The sequence below is a fragment of the Microtus oregoni genome, unplaced genomic scaffold, assembly GCF_018167655.1.
Source record: "Microtus oregoni isolate MIOR12 unplaced genomic scaffold, Mior012 000000F_ref0000247, whole genome shotgun sequence".
Taxonomy (NCBI): domain Eukaryota; kingdom Metazoa; phylum Chordata; class Mammalia; order Rodentia; family Cricetidae; genus Microtus; species Microtus oregoni.
The window spans coordinates 29,320,165-29,343,295 of record NW_024543059.1 but is presented as its reverse complement, the minus strand read 5'-3'; the positions used below and the strand labels follow the sequence as shown (position 1 = coordinate 29,343,295).

Sequence of the window (23,131 nt, the reverse complement as noted above, 5' to 3'; positions counted from 1 at the left end):
TCTATGCTCACTGTGCCGCGTTTCTCTCCTCTGCCCATTAGTTGACAAGTACATCCAACGAAGCCATCTCAAGAGGGTTCCCCAAAAGGATGACACATGGGTGGGCTAGAACAGACCTGGGGGAGCACTGTTTGATCTGCGGTATGCCCCACCCATTCCTTATCCACACAACAACATGGCACATCTGTGTCCTGTCCTAGCCTGTCTTTGAGAGGGAAAGGCCACATCCCTGACTATGATGGCCCACTTAGAACAAGTGGCATGGACTTGAGATTGGACACAGGACACACACACATGCACAAGGGACACTGCTTTGTCACCCAGGTAATTGGAGAAGTGCACCTTGGTGGCTTCTAGGAGGGAGTTTCCACCTACCCTCTCTGGGCCCAGACACTCACCCTACAGCTACCTGGACTCCCTGGGAATCTTGTCACAGTCTGTGCTAGTCAAATCTTTGTCAATTTGACACGAGTATTATTTGGGAAGAGGAACCTCAATTGAGAAAATGCTTCCATCATATTTCCTGTAAGCGAGTGTGTAGGGCACTTTCTTGATTAATGATTGATGTTGGCAAGCCCAGTCCACAGTAGGGTGTGTGGTGCGCATTTGGGTAGGTGGTCCAGGGGTATATAAGAAAGCAGAATGAGCAAGCCATGAATAAGCAAGCCAGTAAGCTGCACTCCTCCGTGGCTTCTGCTTCAGTCCCTGCCTCCAGGTTTCTACCTTGAGTACCTGCTCTGACTTCCCTGAGTGATGGAGTGTGACCTAAGAGTTAGAAGCTGACATAAATCCTTTCCTCCCCACCTTGCTTTTAATCATGTGTTTTCCCTGCAATGAAAACCTTAACTACGTCATAGTCCAGCAAGGGGCCTTGGACACCAGTGCTGGAGGATCCCCAAATCTTCACCATGTGCCCCCCCACCCCAGTTCAGCCACCACTTTCTCAAAGTAGATTTCACGTCCAATTCCCATTTGCTAAATCTCTCTCCTTAAAACCATGCAGCAGCGCGGGGAGGAGGGACGGTGGATTAAAGCTGATTACAGATGTTACAGAAGCCATCTAGACTCTGGGCACCAGGTGGGAGTCCAGCAGGAGGGTGGGAAGCAGCCCAGCTCCTCCAGAGTCCCCCGCATTCCTAGCCTGGTTAAAAAGAGCCGTGTGTCTCTTGTCTCAGCCCATCGGGGATTCCCATGTGAGGCTGGGCCTCACAGGGAATGCAGGGGCACCCATGGGGTCCCTCAGGAAAATGAGCAGCTCCTTCAAGCGTGGCTCACTCAAGAGCTCCACTTCGGGGTCCCAGAAGGTGAGTCAAGTTGGCTTGATGCCCAAGGGCAGATGGGCAGCGGGGTAGAGGGACATAGGTCTCTATTCTGTATGAGTGTTGCTCCAGTGAACTCTTGCCTTCCAGGTGTGTGTGTGTGTGTTGAGTGTGTTGAGTGTATATGTGTTGCATGTGTATTGTGTGGATTTTGTGTGTGTGTAGGGTGTGTATGTTGTGTGCATATACTGTCTTCCACATCAAGCTCCCTACTTAGGAGGTGGACCCCACATTTCCTGTCTCTGATCCACGCCCTTTGTCTCCATTCTCTCACTCAGAATGCTGCACAGCTACCTTTGGGCAGCGTCCCCATGACATTTTTTGTCTACACCACAGGGCACCACTAAGGGCTCCTATGTGGCCCCCTTGCCCCCTGCTTTGTTCTGTTTGTAGATTCATAAAATTACCGAGGAGACTTGGGGATAATTGATGCCCACAGTGTGGGCCTCGTCCCCAGGGTATGGAGTACACCAAAGGAAGTTGAGTAGTGGTGCTTCTAGCTGGGAGAAGGGTGCCCTGAGTGAGCCCTGAGCTGGGCCTGGGTTCTGTGACCTCAGAGCAGGCTGTGTGGAAGTCCCCTATTGTGTCTGTTAGGCTCATTTGTCTGCTGTCCAAGGTGACTACACACCAGCCCAGGAGTGTCCCTAGGCACCGTGGACTTCAAGAAGGGGTCCTTTGGATCCAGGCTACCATGACCCATGCAACTGGGCACTGGAAACCTGTCTGAGAGTGACTAGAGATGAAGAAAACCAGACACAAGTAACTGTAAAGCTGGGATCTTGTGGGCCATGGCCTCAGAAGGAGGCACACCAGCAGCTTGGGTACTCGGTGTGTTTGGTCAGCTAATCTGTGTTTATTATATACAGTATGGACAAGGAGGCTGCTCAGCTGATCGCGGTAGATGGTCTCTGCAGAGGAACAGCCTTTTGAGGGTGTGTCCATGAAGTCATCTGGGACTAGGAAGCTCTGTATGGTTTACGCTACTGTTAGCCATTCATCAACATCCTTACTTGGACCAGGGAAAGGTCTGGCCAGTCCCATGAAACAGAGGCACTGGTGTCCCTGACATGGCCGTGCTCATGTTGTGAATGCTCATTCAAACAGGCATACACTCTTCCCACACTTGGTGGCCTGAATAGGTCATCTTACATTCAACAGACCTCAGGTAGAGCCCAAGCCAGAAGGCAGAGGCTCCTGAACACTTGTTGAATGCACGGGTGGTAGGGGTGGTGCTGATCCTGTTCCTTCTAAGACACTTCTCCTCCAGAGGGTGAGGGACAGGAAGGAGAGGGTATGAGCAGAAGAGCGCTTTCCCCAAGTAGCTTGTTCTGAACACTGGCGTGTCAGCCAGTGCTGTGGTCAGTGTTGGGGATAGAAGCCAGGGCAACAGTGTGAGCCAGGTGAATGCCCTGTGGACCCTCGGTCATCACTCAGGAGCTGGCCAGGTTGTGGTCTTCCTGCATGTCAACAGCTGGGTATGCATTCAGCCAGGAGCCTGAAAACACACACAGAAAATAGGAAACTATTTTTTTAAATAGTTAAGGCTTTTCCCAGTTTGAAGAATAGAGAAGATCCACCCCCAAGGGCTCTTGGTGGGCGGGTGGCGGGTGCGACATCTCCCCGTCCTCCCAGGCCTGTGAGAGTCACCATTCTTCCTCCGGAGCCAGCACACCCACAGTGTCTTGTAAATTAGCATTCGCAGATCTACTACCACACTTGGCAGGAACACGACATTCACCCGCACGCCACTAGCTACGCACTAGCTACGCCACTGCACCCACGTAGTGCTGCAGGGCCTCCTCCCCAGAACACAGCTGCTCGTGCTAACTGATAAGAGCCGCTGAAAGGAAGCAGGCTGTGCTGTTCTGGGATCCCATGTTTCTGACCGCCCTCTGCCTGGTGCGGAGTCTGGGCATGGGGGAACTCAGCTCAGGGAAGAAGCACTTGGAGTTTGGTCAACATTGAAAACTAGCACCTTTCTCTTTCCACCCCCTCCCCCTCATTTCCCTCTTCCTTTCCCCCTCCTGCATGCCCTCTGCTGCCATCTCTTTCCTCCCCCCCACATCCCGCCCTGGCTCCCCCTGGACTATGCACCCAATTTTACTTCACATTTAAGAAGAGGATGCCCCTCCCCTTTCCAAGGTGATCTTATCCCATGACAACTGATGGTGACCTCTTGCCTGTGCTGGCAGTGTGGTTCAGTAGCAGTGTGAGCTGCCTGTGGGAGGGAGACCCTAGGTCCCATCGCCTGTACTTCCCACCACCTCCAAACCTGAACTCCCCAGACCCTCCCTGCCTGCACCTGACCTAGTTAACGGCTCAGCACTCCGTTTGCCCCAGGCTTTTTTATGACACTCCTCAGGCCGAGAATGAGAGCACAGAAGGGAAAATGAAGATGAAGAACAGTTCTTAGGATCTTTTTTTTTTTTCTTTTTTCCCCAACGATGTAGGAGTCTTACTCTGTAGTCCAGGCTGGTCTTGAACTCAAAGCAACCCTCCTGCCTGAGGTATCCCCCTGTTCAGCAAGTCACAGAAACCCCATCCCAGCCTAAGTCCAGTGCATCCTGGGAACACGACTCCAGCTCCAAGCCATGGAGCGTGCACACTGGGAGAGCCCCACAAAGCACATCGGGGCATTGAAGGCTCTGCTAAGTCTTGAGGAATGAAACCCGTACTTCAGCAGAGTTCCTGAAAGAAGCCCTTGCCTTTGTGAGGGTCACATGACCCTTGGTGGAGCCCAGGCTAGGAAGCATTCCATTAGGGTGCAGGGAATGGGTGAGCCCAGCCTAGGAAGCATTCCATTAGGGTGCAGGGAATGGGTGAGCCCAGCCTAGGAAGCATCCTGTTAGGATGCAGGGAATGGGTGAGCCCAGGCTAGAAAGCATTCCATTAGAGTATAGGGAATGGGTGAGCCCAGGCTAGGAAGCATTCCATTAGGGTGCAGGGAATGGGTGAGTCCGGGCTAGGGAGCATCCTGTTAGGGTGCAGGGAACGGGAGAGTTGGCAAGGTGAGGTGAGCTCCAGTAGCACACAGCACAGAACAGGCTGCTCCTCCCACTAGCCAGCACTGCCTGGAACAGTGGTTCAGTCTTCCAGACACTGTAACCCTTTATTTCATACAGTTCCTCATGTTGTGGTGACCCCAGCCCTAAAATTATTTCATTTCTACTTCATAACTGTAATTTTGCTACTGTTGTGAATCATACTGGAAATATCTGGGGTTGCAACCCAAAGACAGAGAAACACTGGCCTAGAGGATGCACCAAGCAGAGGACATCAAAGTGTTCCTGAAAGACAAACGGAAGAAAAAGATATTGCCATCCAAACTTACTATGAAACTGTCAACATTCCCCAAAAGGAAATGTGTGAATTTCAGAACCAACATCTGTCGACTGTGAGGCAGAGGCGGGTTGTCGAAGCACAGGGCCCAGCTCAGCTGCAGCGCATCTGTGAGTCTCTGCTCAGAGGCCCTGAGATTCAGGAGGCAGCAAGCCCAGTGTGTGGAGGCAGAGAACACAAGGCACCCTTCTCTGAGCTGTCGTGCCGTTTCCTCGGGGCAGAGCCAGGCGTGGCACTTTAGAGATCAGGATGATCCTGGTGGCTCTCAGGGACCTCTAAAATCCCCCCTTTTCTCCTACCCCAGGTTAAAGCCAGCAGATGTCCCTCGCTGCTCCCCCGCTTGGCCATAGATGCGCTTGTCCAAAGCAGAGCCTCTGGACGCTGCAACTGCACCCCACACTTCTGCAACCCTGTCTTTCAGAGTCGGTCGCAGCCTGGCAGGGGCCCTCCCCCCAGGCTTCTGATTCCACCCTGTCTTCTCTCATTCTTTGCCTCTGGGATTTGGGAATAGGCAGAGCAGTTCCAAGGCCAGCTTCTAGCCGGGCCTTCCCAGCATCTGTGGGGTCTTGCACCTGCTCACATCCCCAACGGGTACTTCCCACGCAGAGCTGAGATGGGGCTTGGGTGAATCTAGGTTGCAATGACATTCCATGGATGGAGCTTTCACATCAAGGTTCTGACCACCCTTGCCTGCAGGACTCCAGCTAAGGATTTTGCTGTGTGATTACAGAAAAGTTATTCAACCTCTCCGGGCTTAATTTCCTCATCGATAAGGTGGACTTTCCTGCGTCCATCACTGAAGATGTCTTCAGTTCCTACCTGCCTTATGTCACTAGGCTACCCTTGTTAGGAGTATAGATTTAATGTTTACAGTACCAACTGAAAAGCAAAACCCCAAACGAGCACAAAAAAACATTCGTAGGGAGGGAGCTCTTTGTGGCTTTGTTCTTTGTTGCTTTTCTCTGCAAATCTATTGTGGTGTTTGGACAAAGGCTGCTCTTTGATAAACTCTCATGCCTCCTTTCTCCCACAAGCACACGTCAGCCACAGCCGCCTTTTTTGGAGGTGGGAGTCTAGAATGTCCAGTCAGAAAACAGCAGCAGATCCTCCAGGGGTGGACTTCCCAGGGAGTCGGCTGTGCTGAGAAAGTGCTGTGAAGAGGGACCAGAGAGGGGCCCGTACATCAGGGTAGGGTGTACACTGTGCAAAAGCCACAAGGCTGAGGAAGGGAGCTGAGCCATGCTGACCTCCACAGGAAGAGCACCTGGCTCACGGGAACAGCCGATCCACAGGCTAGAGAGTTGGAGGGGACTTGGGACACAGGGGATCGAGATGAATGGGAGGGATGTGTGAAGGGAAAAGGTGCCCCAGTACCTGCTGATTCTCTGGGCCACGATGCAGGCTTCATCTGCAGTTGACTTTGCCCTTTGATAGAACCTTGGCCCAAGAGTAAAGAAAGTTCGCAGGGAAAGAGCAACTTGGGATTTAATTTTTGAGCAAGTTGAGATGGCGTGGTGGTCCTCTTCAGAAGCAGCTAGACTTGAGCCATGAGTGGTTCAGGCGGACACTGGGCACGCAGCTGGAGGAAATGCCCCCATGAGCACCGAAGGCTGAAAGCAGCCTGCAGTGTGTATTTCAGGCCAAAGACAAAAGATCCTGTGTGCAGAAGCACAGCACAGCAGACGCTGTTGTTAGAGGCAGTGGGATCACAGGCCACCTATGCCTCCTGCTGCCTTGGGGACACCGGGGAGCTCGGGTGGCTCTTCCCACTTCACCACCCATCCAAAGGAAGCAGAGCCCCTCTGTCTCCAAGGAAGGAGTGGCCACACCCTTCCCATCCCTCTGATAGTGTATGCACAAGGAATTCATTGGCAGTGCCTGGTGGTCTTGGCTAAGACAGAACTAAACACACCTTAGTTCTTCAACTTCATTACTGTCCCACATCATTCATATTCTCTCTGGTTTGCAGTTCTGTGATTTTATTCACCTATGTCCTTGGTTCTTAAGAACAGCAGGTTCTTAAGTGCTTTCAAGGCTTATTTTTTTTTTATTCACTCTCTCTTTCTGTGTGACACATGTGTATTACATTTTCCCTACATGTACGAGTGTAGTCGCTAGCGCTTGTGAAGGTCAGAGGACAGCCCCAGGTGTCGCTCCGCACCTCCCACACAGTGTGTGACAGACAGGCTATCTGGCCCCCTAGCTTGCAAGAATTCCCCTGTCTCCACCTTCCATCTCACTGTAGGAATGCTGGGACTACACACATGCACTATCACAACCAGCTTTATAAATGTGGGTTCTGGGATTTGAACTCAGATCCTCATGTTTGCACCGAACCATCTCTCCAGTCTTATTGTTTAATCTTAAACTGGCAAATGAAAATTGTGTATCTCTATTATGCATAACACGATACTTTGAGGTATATTTTCAAAAAAAAAAAAAGCCTTTGAGCTTTCTTCCTTCTCCCGAGAAACCCGTAATTAGCTTTGGTGGTATATTACTTATAGAGTTCTCTGCTTGAGGGAGCATGCGCTACTGTGTGTGTGTGTGTGTGTGTGTGTGTGTGTGTGTGCGTGCTGGGGGGAGGGGATTGCACACGCATCCAGGGGTCTTGGCAGTGTTTCTAACCTAGGATTTGGGGGAGGAGAGTCGATTTTTTTTTTCTTACATTCTCCACACTGAGACTCCCTGCAACAAAAGGCAGATTAGTACAAGTAGCTGGAACAGATGTTTAATGGCACGACCACCTGCCATATACACGGGAGAAAATGCAGAAAGGCTTGCACGTCTTCAGAATCTTTTTCTCTACCTCTGGCGTACATACAGCTCTTGAATAAAGACAGAAAAAAGGGTGTGGGCAAAGGCCCGTGCAAACAGGATAGGGCTTATTCTGCAGGTGTGTGTGTGTGTGTGTGTGTGTGTGTATGTGTGTGTGTGTGTGTTCGGGAGAGGGCTATTCACATGAATGCAGGTGCTCTCAGAAGCCAGAAGACAATCGGGTCTCCTGGGGCTAGAGTTTCAGGAGCTGTGAGAGCCACCCTTCATGGGTGCTAGGAACGAAACTCAGGCTCTCTGCAAGAACAGTATGTGCTCTTATCTGGTGAGCCATTTCTCCAGCCTCATCTAGGAGAATCTCTTAGGACATGGAGTGACCTTTGCTTTCTAGTGAGGAGAAGCCATGCCAAGCACCGAGACCCTTTCAGAGATGAGCATTTTCCTTCTGGAAAGGGCACTTCTGCTCCATTCTCAAAGAGTAGCTTTTGTCCACGGTTTTCCAAAATAACTAGCTCAAAATAGTCCTTCTAAAGAGGCGTATCTGGTCTCCTAAGAGTCTTGAAACCCATCAGGACATTTTTTTTATGCTTTTCTGTGTATTATTTTTACCCACCCCGTGTGCGTGAGTGCGTGCATGCGTGCGTGCATGTGCGTGTGAGTGTATGCACTTGTACCATAGTACCCATGAGAGATCAGCTTACCTGCCGGTCCTCACATCTTCACCATGTTTGAGGCGGGGTCTTTCGTAGTTTGCTGCTGGATACTGTGTGTCGGGCTTCTAGAGATTCTCCTGTCTCCACTTCCCATCTCTCTACAGAAGCACTGAGATTCCGGTTTCACACCACCACACTAGATGGTACACGGGCTCTTAGCGTCCAAAATCAGGTCTTCATGCTTGTGTCAGAAGCTGCTTGCTCACTGAACCATCTCTGCTGCTTCTTCTCGGTGCTTTATAAGATTCTTCGAAGCGGCCAAAGCCATTCTGAGGAAAATGGGGATCAGAAATGAGGGACACAGTGAACATGGCTAGGCATACCCCTGCCCTGCTAGGTCCAACACAGCCTTCCTTGGCCACGTTCATCATTAGCATCCAACCACATGGACTTCCAACTGCTCCTACAGGCTGGCCTAAGAGGGGCCCAAGTACCAGCCAGCCACACCGTTCGTTCCTCTAGCCATAAACTCTGAATCCTGTGATTATTTCCCACACCTGAGAGGTCCCCATGAAGAAGGGGACTCTCTTGTTCTCCACGCGTGTGTTTCTACAGAGTCTAATATGTCCAGAGCCCCCTGAAACAAATGTGCTTTTGACTATCTGTTGTCATGGTTACTAGCAAAAGATTCATTGGCCACTGGAACTACTAAGGGGACCTCCTTCTGTGGGCAGCCAATGCCCTCTATAGTCCACTAGTAGGACATTTTGGGTACTCAATAAGGGACATGGGCCACACCTGCCTGGTGTGGAACTGGAACTGGAGCGCCGAAACAGTGAGCCTTTGCCATGAGGTCACTTTAGACTGGGCAGTGGTGTGTCCCGAACAAGTCTGCTCCAAGTGGCCAGCCCACGATGCAGGGGAACATGTGTGTGACTGTTGATCTGTAAGGCCCTCCCTTTCCATTCCCCTTAGCCCTGGTACCCGGTTAAATTCCTACCTGCTCTTCCTGGTTTAGACTCAGCCTTTCCTACTCGGGCACCCACAGGGGCAACCACTTGCTTTGGGCCTGGCAGAGCCTCTAGTATGGAGTAAGGCAGAAGCTCTGCTTTCCTAGGCTGCCAGTGTGGCTGGGCATCAAGCTAGAATGATGTGGTCTGAGGTGGGCATAGCCTGTGCGTTGAGAGACGAGCTCCTTTAGCAGAGAGATCTAGGGGTTGTTACAGGGAGGGCAGGAAGGAAGCACACGTGCTGGTCCCCTGCTTAAGGATCAAGAGCTCAGTCCCACCTCCCCAGACAACAGGTGCTGGGTGCTGGCCAGGCCTGGGCATAATCTTCCTAATGGCCCAGGCAGCCGTATAGCATCTGCTGGTGCCTGATGCCCGAGGAATATCTGCTTACATGTGATTAATGGCTGTCAATAAGACTTTGATCCTGGAAAAGCATGCCTGGCCGCTGAGCCCAACTACCAGCATGACTTTGTTCTGCTAGGATTTGGACGCCATTTCAGTAGCCCAGAGAGAGACAAGGGGAGACAGGGCTGAGGCTGATGGTGAAGGTGTCAAAGCATCCAGGGGCAAAAGTGTCCCCAGTCCTAGGACCCCAGCTCACTGACCCCATTTCTCCCTCTCTGGACCTTAGATAAAGTCCCTGGACCAATCCCTGCCCGCTATGCTATACACTAGCTATGCACCGAATGCTGCAACAATCAACAATCTGTACCTACATCTCACTGCTCAGGCCCATCTCATCTCCTCATCCTGGCCAGGCAAACAGCTGTCGGTGGAAAAGGCCAAATGCCAGGCAGGGCAGGAGGCAGGTTCCTTCAATTACTGGATCCCAAGACTGGCCTAGCACCCAAGCAGCCCCTCAGCTCTAGAAAAGACTTATTTCCTGACCCACATAGAAGAACGCTCATGTGTCATGAGCCCTTTAGTCCTCAGCTTTGACTCCATGGATTTAAACAGACTTTTTTCTTATTACTATCTCCTAACTAATAGAGGATAACATGATCTGCATGCTATTTAGGGCTTAGAGTGTAGCTCAGTGACTTAGTAAGTGAAAAGACCTGGGTTCAAGCCCCAGCATCCCCAAAAATACATATATGTGCATCTTCACTCAATATGTACACAGAACATGTGTGTTCTTGTAGGTAGTCTATGGCATCCAGGTATGTCTCAAGAATCCACATAGGTTCTATGCTCATACAACATTGTCTTGTATAAGGGACCTGAGCACTTGCAGATTTGACAGAACTTGGAGCCCTGTAACCAGTGACTTGGGTACTTAGGAATAACTGTACCCCCAAGTACACCCTCACTGAAGTCCAGGCCTCATGCTATAACATGGAGGAGAAGGGGCTGGGTTGCCAAAACCACACAGGTTCTAAGAGGCCACAGAGCCTGTGGAAAGACCTCTGTCCAGGAGGCTTATGGGTGTCACATCATACTCTCCGGAGTTTTTTAAGCCATGGGCTGTGTGTCACGTGCCCCCAGAGCCACCACAGCCCTCTGGCTTCTGGGGGCTCTCTTTAGCACACACGAAATGTATTTTCAGATTATCCTTCATAAAAGGTTTTCGCTCCTACTTCTAAAACTCCTATGACTAACGAGATTGGTCTGGGCGAGTTTCTAACTGACATTTGTGCAGCTCAGTATTTTGACTAAAAAAAAAAAAGCATCAATTTGATAAATTACTTTTATGGAAAGCAAAGGACAGCTAGGGCTCGGGTTGGCTCTGAAAACAACCAGCAGGGGGCAGCAGAGTGCTGAGCTGGTAGCACCTGGCTCACCAGCAGGGAAAGGTAGATGGACTGGCTGAGCAGTTAGCAAAAGTTGGTACTGTTGCCAGAGCAACAGCAGCTCAAGGGTCCCTAACCCTCCTCAAGACTCCATGGCAAGAGATACCCCAAGCTCTGGGAGTCCCCTAAACTGACCCACAGTGGAAGGCAGCTCAGCTAGTTAGCCAAGGTGCATGAGGCACTCAGAAGGATGAAACTTGCTGTGACAGAGGTGGCTAAGTCCCTCTTTGGAGTCATCTCTACCTGGCAAGCCCCAGAGGCGGTTGCCACTCTGACAGCATGCAAGCCTTTGGCACTTCACTGGGGGAACATCTATTGGAGATCTGTCGTAACATTTGTTGGTTACAGTGCAAAATAATAGGCACACCTTCTTGTCTTAATTTTTTTCAAACATTTCAAGATGGCAGTAGAGTAGGAACCTGAATTCAGGGTGTTTCCTATAGGACCCCACGTGACAGCACAGTCCCCCTGCCCATGAAGATGCCCTTGGCCATCCTTAGCCCAGAGCCCACTTTGCAGTGAGTTTTGAGCAATGGGTTGTGTCTTAGGGTTTCCATTGCTGTGAAACAGTAGGACCAAAACAACTCTGGAAGTAAAGGGTTGACTTCACCGACATTTCTCTATCACTGTTCATCTGTGAAGGCCGTTAGGGCAGGAACTCAAACAGTGTAGGAGCCTGGGGCAAGAGCAGCTACAGAGGCCCCCAGGAGTGCTGTCTACGGACTTACCCACCACGGCTTGCTCATTCGACTGTCTTACAGCACCCAGAACCACCAGCCCTGGGTGATCCCACCCACAACAGGGTGGGCCCACATCAACCACTAATTAAGAAAATGCCCTACAGGCTTCTTTACAGTGCATTCTCACGGAGGCCATTTTCTCAACTGAGGTCCCCTCCTCTCAGGTGACTTCAGCTTGTGTCAAGTTGACGTGAGACCAGCCAGCACAGGCGACTTCACGGTTCCAAGACAGAGAATCCTGCCCTTCTTCCCTTCCAGGAATGGGATGGATTCCTGGCATGCACCCCACGAGCCATTGTGGCTCCTGTAGAAATAACTCTCTTGCGGCATTTAAACCGTGTTAGCTTGTGTTTTGGGAGACCAAGATTCCTGATATTTGAGCTCTTTCGTTCTGCAAGTGTTAGTTATTCCAAGGAGTTCTGAGGCCCACCTGCGAGCATGACCTCCTGGGAAGACAACTGTAGTTTCCCCAGATAGAGGTGGGAACAACAGGCCAGAGTAGTGATTCCAGCCAGTTCCAGCCTGGCGAGCCATTGAGTTTATTGGGGTTACTTGCAGAAGTACAGGCGAGTCAGACAATGCAAAAAGATGTATTACTACAGTTGTAGCACAGTTTGCAGATCCCCCCCCCACACACACACACAACTGCCCAGAGTCTCCTCTCTCTCAGAAATGGTTTACTGCTCGTGAAACTTCAGGGAGAGCCTCTGAGACGGGACTTCTGGTGAGCTGGGTAGGCCTTGCTTCCTGGGCACACCAGAGAGTGGCGTTTCAATCCAAAGGACGCAGCTACACATCATCTTCTTCTCTCTCCCCCGCGGACCCGCCTCGGTCACACAGTTCCGCCTCACTAGCGTCGTCCTCACTAGACCGCCCTTGCCCCTCGACAGGCAGCTGTAGGAGGTTTAGCTGTGGTGTAGGCTCAGGAATGACGTAAAACTGAAGCTATCCTGAGATGCTCCAGCTGCCTGTCTGTCCTCAGCTGTCCCAAAGCTCTGCCCCTTGTCAGTTTCCTCCCCACACCCGCCGCACCTCCTTTCTCTTGCGGAACCGTTGGCTGTCATTCAGAATTCCCTTGCCTGAGTCTTTCTGCTCAGAATCTTGCCTTACCCAGAAACTCAGTCCGTAAGAGGATTTTTGTAGGTTGGGTACACAATTCAGTGGGAGAGTGTCACGTCTCTGCCTCGTCCCGCAAGGAATGACACGACCACCGGAGCTCTTCTCACTGCAGTTTATTCCAGGACCTTTTACAATTCTCTCTCTCTTCCCCTCTCTCTTTGACCTCTCTCCTTTTTTCCTCTCCCTTTGACCTCTCTCTTCGGGCAAACCTCTCCCAGCCCTTAACTAGGCATGGGCTGCCAACCCCGAACTGCCAGGTGGGCACTGCCCATAGGCCCACGCATATGCAAGCAGCTGATAATCATTGCGTGATCATAGCATAGGTCAGGTCTTAGCCATCTCAGGAGTTGATTATACATCTCCATCAGGTGTGACACCATACAGCTCGCTACAGGAGAGCACTTGCCCTGGTTTTGATTCCTAGCAAACACACACACACACACGCATGCGCACATGCACACGCACACGCACACACACACACACACACACACACACACACACACACATACACAGGGGTGGTGGGGTACAGACACAGAGAGAGACTTTCCTGGAGATAGGCAGGCCTTGCATAATTCCGAACTGCACCCAGATGGCAGCTGCCCTCAGGAGGTCTCCACATGATAGACCCAGAAACACATGGGTGATGACTTCCAAGGAGGGGTGTGAGCTGTGCTTTGCTGTGTGCCCTTTGCCATCATCAAGGCAGAAACCCAAGGAGAGTAGGAAGACTCAGGGCCTCACACACCTGCTCAGCAGGGGCAAATCTTTCAATTTCTCCACTGGAGAACTGTGGGTGTTTGAATCCTTCCCACCAGCTTCTGCAGCTCTGAGGGTGGTGACGATGCATTTGTAAGGTGCAGAGAAAATGAAAATGTTTCTCCTCTGCTTGATGAGGAGCACGTGCGTGAAACACCATGGTGAATTCAATCTTTCCTCTTTATTTTTGTAAGAATAATGAATTTATATATAGTAAAGATCTATTTTATGTGCATTAGTGTTTTGCGTGTGTGTGTGTGTGTGTGTGTGTGTACCAGATCCCCTGGAACCGGAGTTACAGACCATTGTGAACTCCATGTGGATGCTGGGAATTGAACCCAGGTTCTCTGGAAGAGCAGTCAGTGCTCTTAACTGCTGAGCCATCGCTCCATCCCCAGCTTTTTATATATTTAAAAATTAAAACATAATCACATAATTTCCCCCTTTTTTCCTTCTTTCAACCCCACCCACTTGCTTCCATTCAAATTCATGTCCTCTTTTCTCCATTACTGTGACATGTACATACATATGCGTAATATGTAAATACCGTCTGCTCAGTCCGTTTAATGTTACTTGCATGGACCTGATTTTAGGGCCAACCAGTTGGTACTTAATACTCAGTTACGGGTCTAATCCCTGGGGAAGACTTTCACTCACAGCATCCCTTACTTGTCCGTAGTTCTTTGCTTATAGTAGGCCCATGGCATTTCCCCCTCCCATGGTAACATGTTTATTGGTGAATGACCTTTTTAAAAAAAAATCACTTTGTTCTAAAGAATTTGCAAATAAAGACCCCAAGGTGTGTATGTCTTAACAAACATCTACACAGTTGGAACAGCCGTTTTGAAGTCATGGAGCTTCTCTTTGGATTTTACGCTTTCACTATCAATTGTGTGTGTGTATAATTATATATATATATATATATTTTTTTTTTTTTTTCGAGATTGAGTTTCTCTGTAGCTTTGGAGCCTGTCCTGGAACTAGCTCTTGTAGACCAGACTGGCCTTGAACTCACAGATATCCACCTGCCTCTGCCTCCCAAGTGCTGGAATTAAAGGTGTGCACCACCACTGTCTGGCTCTCAATTATATATATAAAATTATACATGCTTTATTGACATTTATTGAGCTCTACGTTTTTCTCTGCTCCCCTCCCTGCCTCTTTTCTCCCCTCTTCAATCCTCCCTCAAGGTCCCCATGCTCCCAGTTTACTCAGGAGATCTTGTCTTTTTCTACTTCCCATATATATTAGATCTATATAAGTCTCTCTTAGTATCCTCATTGTTGTCTAAGTTCTCTGGGACTGTGGTCTGTAGGCTGGCTTTCTTTGCTTTATGTTTAAAAACCACCTATGAGTGAGTACATATGATAATTGTCTTTCTGGGTCTGGGTTACCTCACTGGAAGTAATGTTTTCTAGCTCCATCCATTTTCCTGCAAAATTCAAGCTGTCGTCATTTTTTTCTGTTGTGTAGTACTCCATTGTGTAAATGTACCACATTTTCCTTATCCATTCTTCGGTTGAGGGTCATTTAGGTTGTTTTCAGGTTCTGGCTATGACAAACAAAGCTGCTGTGAACATAGTTGAGCACATGTCCTTGTGGCACAATTGAGCATCCTTTGGATATATACCCAAAAGTGGTATTACTGGGTCTTGAGGAAGGTTGTTTCCTAACTTTCTGAGAAATCATCATACTGACACCCCAAGGGGCTGTACCAGCTTGCATTCCCACCAGCAATGCAAAAGTGTTCCCTTTACCCCACAACTTCTCCAGCATAAGTTGTCATCAGTGTTTTTAATCTTGGCCATTCTTACAGGTGTAAGATGGAATCTCAAAGTTGTTTTGATTTGCATTTCTCTGATGCTAAGGATGTCGAACATTTCCTTAAGTGTCTTTCAGCCATTTTAGTTTCCTCTGTTGAGAGTTCTCTGTTTAGGTCTGCACTCCATTTTTTTTTATTATATTATGTGATCTTTTGGTGTCCAATTTCTTGAGTTCCTTGTATATTTTGAAGATCAGACCTCTGTCTGATGAGGAGTTAGTGAAGATCTTTTCCCATTATGTAGGCTGTCATTTTGTCTTGTTGACCATGTCCTTTGCTTTACAGAAGCTTTTCAGTTTCAGGAGGTTCCATTTATTAATTGTTTCTCTCAGTGTCTGTGCTGCTGGGGTTATATTTAGGAAGTGGTCTCCTGTGCCAATGCATTCAAGTGTACTTCCCACTTTCTCTTCTATAAGGTTCAGTGTGGCCAGCTTTATGTTGAGGTCTTTGATCCATCTGGACTTGAGTTTTGTGTATGGTGATAGATATGACTCTATTTTCATTCTTCTACATATTATGTTCAGTTATGCCATCACCACTTGTTAAATATGCTTTCTTTTTTCCATTTGGTATTTTTTGCTTCTTTATCAAAGATCAGGTGTGTGAAGATGTGTGGATTGATATCTGGGTCTTCTACTCGGTTCCATTGGTCCTCCTGTCTGTTCTTATACCAACACCAGGCTGTTTTCAGTATTGTAGCTCTATAGTAGAGTTTGAAGTCAGGGATTGTGATGCCTCCAGAAGTTCTTTTATTGTACAGGATTGTTTTGGCTATCCTGTTTTTTTTTGTTTTTCCACATGAAGTTGAGTACTGTTCTTTCGAGGTCTTTGAAGAATTTTGCTGGGATTTTGCTGGGCATTGTGTTGAATCTGTAGATTGCTTTTGGCAAGGTTGCCTCAATTATATTTTTAATGCATATATCTACCATAAGAAATTAAAATTCCATGACACAGTTAAAACTGGAAAAAGCATTAAAATCATATACACTGTCACAGCTCACGTGTTCTTTACCTGAGTTCTGGTCTTCTTCATTGTCTGATGGTATCCGTTCTTGTTCTTCATTGTATGTTATATTACACCCACACATACATTTGTTTGCTTATGTGCATGTCTGCAGTATAGGCGAGGATCCACATATGGGAGCGAACATATTCAGTTTTTTCTGAGATTAAATGGCCTCATTTAATATACATTCTATGTTCATTCATTCTGCAAATTTTGTGATTTAACTTTCCCACAGAGCTGAATAGTATCCGTCTTACAGATGCACCAGATTTCCAGCCTACATATTTCTTTAAATTGCTCATTCTTTTGCCTTATGGTCTTTACTTAGGTCAGCTCTGGCTGGAAAGCTATGAAGCCTGAGGAGTGAAGCTTCCTAAGTTCTTTCTCGGGACATGTTGGGCCTGACAAGGATTTCAGAACAAGAGAAGTTGCAGTCATGTTTAGGAAGGAAGGGGCTGGGCTTTCCAGAAGTAAAGAAATTTCCTCACTGGGTGAGAGAGTCCTCAGTGCATATATATTATGAGCCTCAAGAGGAATATCTTTTTTTTTTTTTTGGTTTTTCGAGACAGGGTTTCTCTGTGGTTTTGGAGCCTGTCCTGGAACTAGCTCTTGTAGACCAGGCTGGTCTCGAACTCACAGAGATCCGCCTGCCTCTGCCTCCCGAGTGCTGGGATTAAAGGCGTGCGCCACCACCGCCCGGCCTCAAGAGGAATATCTACACCAAGTCTCACCTAAATTCTGTTCACACAGAGAGGGCTTTTGAAAAGACCCCAGATCTGACGAGGCCAGTTTTGAGAATGCCAGTCCTTGGATCCTATAGGAGGGATCATTTCTGAGTTAGGGATTTCTCTCCTTTTATCTTAGTCACTAGGAAAGGCAACTCTGTCTCTGGGGAAGAAGGAGCCATGCACTGTGGAAAGGAGAACACTCTGCTAAACGAGGCTTCCAAGGCCCAGGGAACTTGGGACAAGCTGCCGACAAGCTCTAGAGGACCCTGACTAACACAGGTTCATATTTTCTTCAAAGGTTATTATCCCCCAAGTTGCAATAAAAATCCATATTTTAGGAGTGATGACGTATTACTTGAAAAAGTTGTGACCGGAACATGCCCCTCTAGACGGGTTCTGAGTGCTCCTACTTACGCACAAAGCATGGAACAGAAGTCATGGCTTGTCTGGGAGCATGCGCGCTCCGCCCCCCCAGGATCCCAATCTTTCGCATCTGGAGCATCTTCCTCCCAGCCCGTGAGGAGGCATGACTGCCTGCCTAGGGAACTCCTGCAAACCAAACAAGTTTGCAGCCAGGCCTGGGCAAAACAAGTTCTTACTATGGTCCCTTGCTCAGATTTCTCCTCAGGAACACAGACATCTTGAAAGAGGAAAGGGCCATATTGACTGGCCTGTAAGGAGACCCACATTTTTGGAGGTTCGCCACCGCCCCAAGTGGCTGAAGAAGAGTGAGTCACAATGTTTGAAAGCCCTCCCTGGGTCCCAGCAGAGGGCAGTCAGCCACTCCGGGTCTGCTGGCTTCCAGCACAGTGACGCTGGAACTCCAGCCAGTGGTGGCGGGGAGGATTGATGAGATGTTGGGGACATGGTGGGCCATCTCTAAGGCTTTCTCCAGGGACCATCCAGAAGCTCCAGCTGCTGCCTGCTGTTGTAGGAGAGCTCAGGGCGTGCCCACATGAGCACGCCCATTCTGGGCTCACAAACCCTTGTGAGACATCAACAGAGCTGCAGCCCAGGGTCCTCGTTTGTTGGGGCCACTATGGCCATCATCATTGTAGAGATGACCCTGCAGACTAACGCGTATCGAGTGCTTGGCAGGTCCTTCTCACCAATGTGTTTGTTCGCCAGAGCCGCACTACAACGTGACCTCTGAGATGCAAGGAAGGAAGCAAAGAGAAAGGGGAAAAAAGAAAGCCCCTAGGAACTGAGAAGGAAGCACTGCTCTTGGGTTCTTCCTGTCTGGAACCTGCATCGCCAGGCAGAAGGGTTAACGCCGCTCCTGCTAGTCTGGAGCTGTGTGGAGGGCTGTGTTCCTGGGGAAGGCTGCGGTGGTACTAAATTATCCATAGGCCTGGAGTCCTCTGCAGAATGGCCAGCAGTTGCTGTGGGCTCACCCTTGCTGCCTAGCTGAACTAGTCCACTCCCTGGAAAGACCTGTCTGCCCTTCAGACAGAGAGAGGAATTCCCAAAGCCTGAATTCCTAATTTCTTAAGATCTTACTCTCCCTGAACTGGGAAAAAACAAAACAAAACAAAACATTTTTACTTATTCAGTCCCTGGAGAAACAGCTAAAGTTCAAGGCAATCAATGGCATGGGTCAACCTCTTGGTCTTTGCCTCATCTAGTCGTTCATAATTACACCTTGTGACTCTTCATGACCTTTTATAACGAAGTCAAAGATCTTAAAGTTACGCCTAACTTTCTCTCTTCACACAGGCGTCGTGTGACTTTCCAATTAAGCAGTCATTTTCATCTTCCACCCTAGGCTTTCTAATCTCTAGCTGAGTCGTGGGAGGGTAATGCTCCCCCAATTTAAATGTGTAAAATATGTTTCAAAGTAAGAGCTACGGAAGCCTGCCCCTGCTGCCAATCCCAGGCGCGGTCTCACTGGTATGTCTTACCTCAAGTAAGATGTAAAGGAAATGGATTGGATCAGGGCTCCAGGGATAGGGCCCTCTTGACCTTGGCAATTCTGACTGAGTGTGTGGTACTTACTTTTCCAGTCTGCCTCAGTCCTCCCTCCATCTTCAACATCATCTCATCATCTCCTTCCTTTGTCTGTCCTGACCTGGGAACTGTTCTCTGATGCCCCACAGCTTCCGATTACAGCAGCTTTACCTAATGTGCCCCCCTGACCCCCTACCCAATTACCCCCACATGTTAAAGCCCACTAGCTTTCTCTTGAGAGAAAGGTTCTCTCCCTTTCTGCCTTCCCGTTCTTGTATATCTGGATGAAGAGCTTCCTCTCACTTTTCTGGAGCAGTTGGCCTTCCTACTCCCCAAGTTCTCCATCAATGGATTCAACCAAGTTCAGGTCAGACTGTGCCAAAAACCCTTTCATCTGTATTGAACATAACTATTTACATATAGCATTTACATTGTGTTGAGTATCATACGTCAGCTAAAGATGATATGACATCTTCAGGGCTGCTGTGGTATGAGCTTGCCATCCCAGGTGTCTACCCAGCTCACCACCTGGGAAGTTGAGCACTGGTACACAATCCCTGCCTGTTAGCACAACAGGTGCCAACCTTTGGTGGACCCAGAGATGAAAGAAATCAAGTAACGGAAATAGCAGACTTTCCCCAGTTCCTGGCCTGGCTGGGACCCCAGCTACATCCTCTGGGGGAATTCAGACTCCCGGTGCCCCTGGATACCTTGTCCAACTCCTGCCATGATTTTTTGCAGTTTGCTGGCTCTAGGGAGGTCTACCCATTCTGTCTTTCCCATTCTCATGGTTCTCCTGTGAATAGTACAACCTGGAGTGAGCAGCCAGGCCTGCACCACGTCATGTGTTTTTGGGAAAGTCAGCTACCCGCAGTGTCCTCTCCTGCAAGTGGGAACCTGTTCTGGCATCCCAGCTGCCTATGACGCACATTCATGGTAAATCAGAGAGGGGTCTGCTCCAAGGAGCCCCCCAGACCCATGGTGAAGAGCAGCCCAACCCAGAGGATGTCAAGAAGCCTTTCAGGACTGGCTTTCCCCAGGCAGGGAAAGCAAACCAGAGGCTGGGGCACATGTGCAGACGTGTTGTTACAGCAAATCCAAAGAGCTCTCATTGCGGTGGCCTGGGGGTGACTGTGACCCCAGTCAGGCAGATTGCTGGCAGGGTAGAGACAGAGAGGATTAGAAGCCTCACGTGGGCCTGGAAGTCATGTGGGACTCACCCAGCATTTGCCTTGGATTCATCTCAACCTCTGGCCCAGCCCTGAGCAACTTGAAAAGGCGCAGCAGTAATGAGAAGCATGTGGCTCCCTTCCTGGCTCATCAGGGCAGGGCCACTGGCCGCCTGACATGGGGCTTCTGAAAGAATGATTAGGTCCAATTGTCTCCATTATGCAAAGTGGGCTGACATTTGTAGCACAGAAGGCCTGGCTGGGGCAGGGGAGGTGGGGGGGACCACTTCAAAGGGAGCTGGCTCTCTGTGCATGCCACGCTGAGCAGCCTGGAAGCCAGGTCATGGGGCCGTTGTCTCGCAGGGATCATGAGGTCTGGGCATGGGGACACTCACATGCTCTTCATGTGGGCTGCTCTTCTTAAAGAGTGAGCCCCCCTCACCCAGTTTCCTGCCTGGGCCAAGGAAAAGGCTGGAGGAGGCCAGGTTGAACCCTTCCTGCTTGGCGGCTGAGGCAGGTAAGCCAGGAGCGGAGCTTAGCTTTTGGCCCCTTGCTTCTCTCTGCAAAGGTGGCCTCAGGGCTGCCTGGGAGTGAGTACTGGATTCAGACTCTTGCCTGGGTTCCCAGAGGCTCAAGCTGACTGACAGTTTGGTTGATGGAAGAGAGGGTCTGTCGGATCAAGGAGCGGCTAATACTCAGAGTGTCCCTGGGTGGCAGTTTCTCCATGCAGGTGCCTCGGATTTGCTGGGAAGTTCCAGGGCTGAGTGGCACCCACCCTCTCTCAGTTTCTACCTCACCCCTTTCCTTTGGGGAAACAGACATCTTCCTCAAAAACTCCAAATCACCTGAGTGCACAGTGTGAGTGTGTACTTAGAAGCCTTCCCTGCAGAAGCGTGGGGCTGCTAAAGTTTAGTTAGGCTTGGGGGAAATATGGTGGAGGCCCCAGGCCTCTCATTGATCCTTCACAACAGAAGTGTGGACTGGACTCTAGACATGTTCAACAGCACATGACAAGGCCAGCAATCCCACGTGGAGAAATCTGTCCTGAGGGTAAGAGGACATTCACCCAATATTGTGCGCCACAGTGCGACCCAGGGTTGTCCAGTAACAGGGCGGACACAAATCCTGGTCTGTTCATATGAAACATTATGAGACACTTCTACCTGCTCAGAGTAGTCATAGCCTTGAGATTTGTACTGCCCGTGTCTAACAACATGTCTAATGTATCTTTAGAAAAAAAGGCAGGAGTGAGCACGTGGAAACGTGACCAGTTGTCATGGTAGCATGGAGGCTTTGGGAAGACCTGCTCATTTGTTCTTCTGTATGTCTCTCCTTTTTTTTTTTCCACTTCTGTTAGTTTCTGTAACAATTTCTTTTTTAAAATGAATTTGTTTTTATTTCGTGTACACTGGTCTCTTGCCTGTATGCCTATCTGTGTTAGGGGTGTTGGATTCTGAAGTTTGAGTCAGTTGTGAGCTGACATGCGGGTGCTAGGAATTGAACGCAAGTCCTCTGGAAGTGCTCCTAACCATTGAGCCATCTCTCCAGGTCCCCCTTCCCCGCTGCCGCACATAGCAACTTCTTTAAATCAAACTATGCATGTTTTTAAACCATAAAAATCTACCTAATCAGTGGGGAGAATAGCAGTGTGCACGGCGTGTACTCGCCTTGATCTGGTGCAGGCATTGAGAATGAAGGGGAGAGAGGACAGACGCGCACCCATCTGTCTGGATTTGGGGCAGCAACAGGGCTAAGGCCAGGCTCTCCCCAGGGGGAAGACAGGTTTGACTGGGGACAGCTTCTCTCTGGCAGTGTTTTGTGTGGTATTTACAGTTATATTTGTAGCGCGAGCTGGCCACTCTCTTGCTGTTATTTTAGAAATAAGAAAATGTCACTAGAAATGCCAATTCATGTCACATGTGTTTGCTGTGATTGTTGTTTGCCGGATTATTTTCTAGAAATCTAGAACTTGATTTGACTTGCTCTGACTTCTAAGTTTGTAAGTAGTGCAATAAATGAGATGGCCCCAGACATTTGAGGTCGCTTGTCATCCCCAGGCTAAACTGAGCAAAAATAGATTCTCCAACTAGCCAAAAGTCTCTTACTTAGGGACACTAGGTGGTTTTGAAAAACTATTTTTACACATTGGCTAAACTTTTTCCAAGATATTTTGGAGAGAGAGAGACAGACAGACAGACAGACAGAAACAGAATTGATTGGAGCCTGGGCCAGGAAACTGGAAGCCCCCACTGGGAGCTCAATGGATCCCATCCACCTCTATCTTCTGGAACCTAAAGGAATTCACCATCTAAACGCTTCCATTAAGAAGAGAGTGACCTGCCCACTGTGGTAGCACATACCTGTGATGCCAACACCTAAAAGGCTGGGTAAGGAGGAGTCATCAACCGGGTTACACAGTGAGATTGTCTCAAGGAAAAACAACAACAAAGGCATGCTGAACTAGAGACACATTGCCATGGTGACCTGGCTAGGGACCTGGCCTGCTGATCCTGCTTTCATTGGCTCTGTTAGACTGGGCAGTGGGCAACTGAGATAACGGTGCTAGAAAACCCCCCTGGCACAGGAAGCCGATGGTCCATGCCCCAGACACTTTGTAGTCAGGGGCAATTCTCCCAGGCTCCCGCAGAAAGTGTATATTACTGTTAACTCACTATTTTTCAGAATTCAGAAATTTAGTTGGCATCCAAATGTGTGTGTAAGTGTGTGTGCATGCGTGTGCGTGCGAGTGTGTGTGTATGTGTGTGTGTTTACAGTGCTAGGGGTCACTTAAGAACAGGTGCAGTTCCAGGCTCTCCCCAGCAGCTGGGCCTCCTGTGTTTCTTATGTCCCCTTCCTTTTGGGTTGCCACCCCTCCAAGTTTCCTCTCTGTGACTATGGCAAGCACAGGTCACAGATGAACACAGAAGAGTTCATCTGTCCCCTGTGCCTGCCCCTCCC

General features: G+C 49.2%; 1 protein-coding gene across 2 annotated transcripts in view; it reads left to right on the top strand.

Moving 5' to 3' along the window:
• The first annotated feature begins 1,229 nt into the window (after positions 1-1,229).
• Trpm1 (transient receptor potential cation channel subfamily M member 1) overlaps positions 1,230-23,131 on the top strand; it is a 101,213-nt gene continuing 79,311 nt past the window's right edge. For both annotated transcript variants that reach the window (XM_041663877.1, XM_041663959.1), the window contains exon 1: positions 1,230-1,304. In XM_041663877.1, coding sequence (XP_041519811.1) covers positions 1,230-1,304 — 75 coding nt within the window. The remainder of the gene's footprint in view (positions 1,305-23,131) is intronic.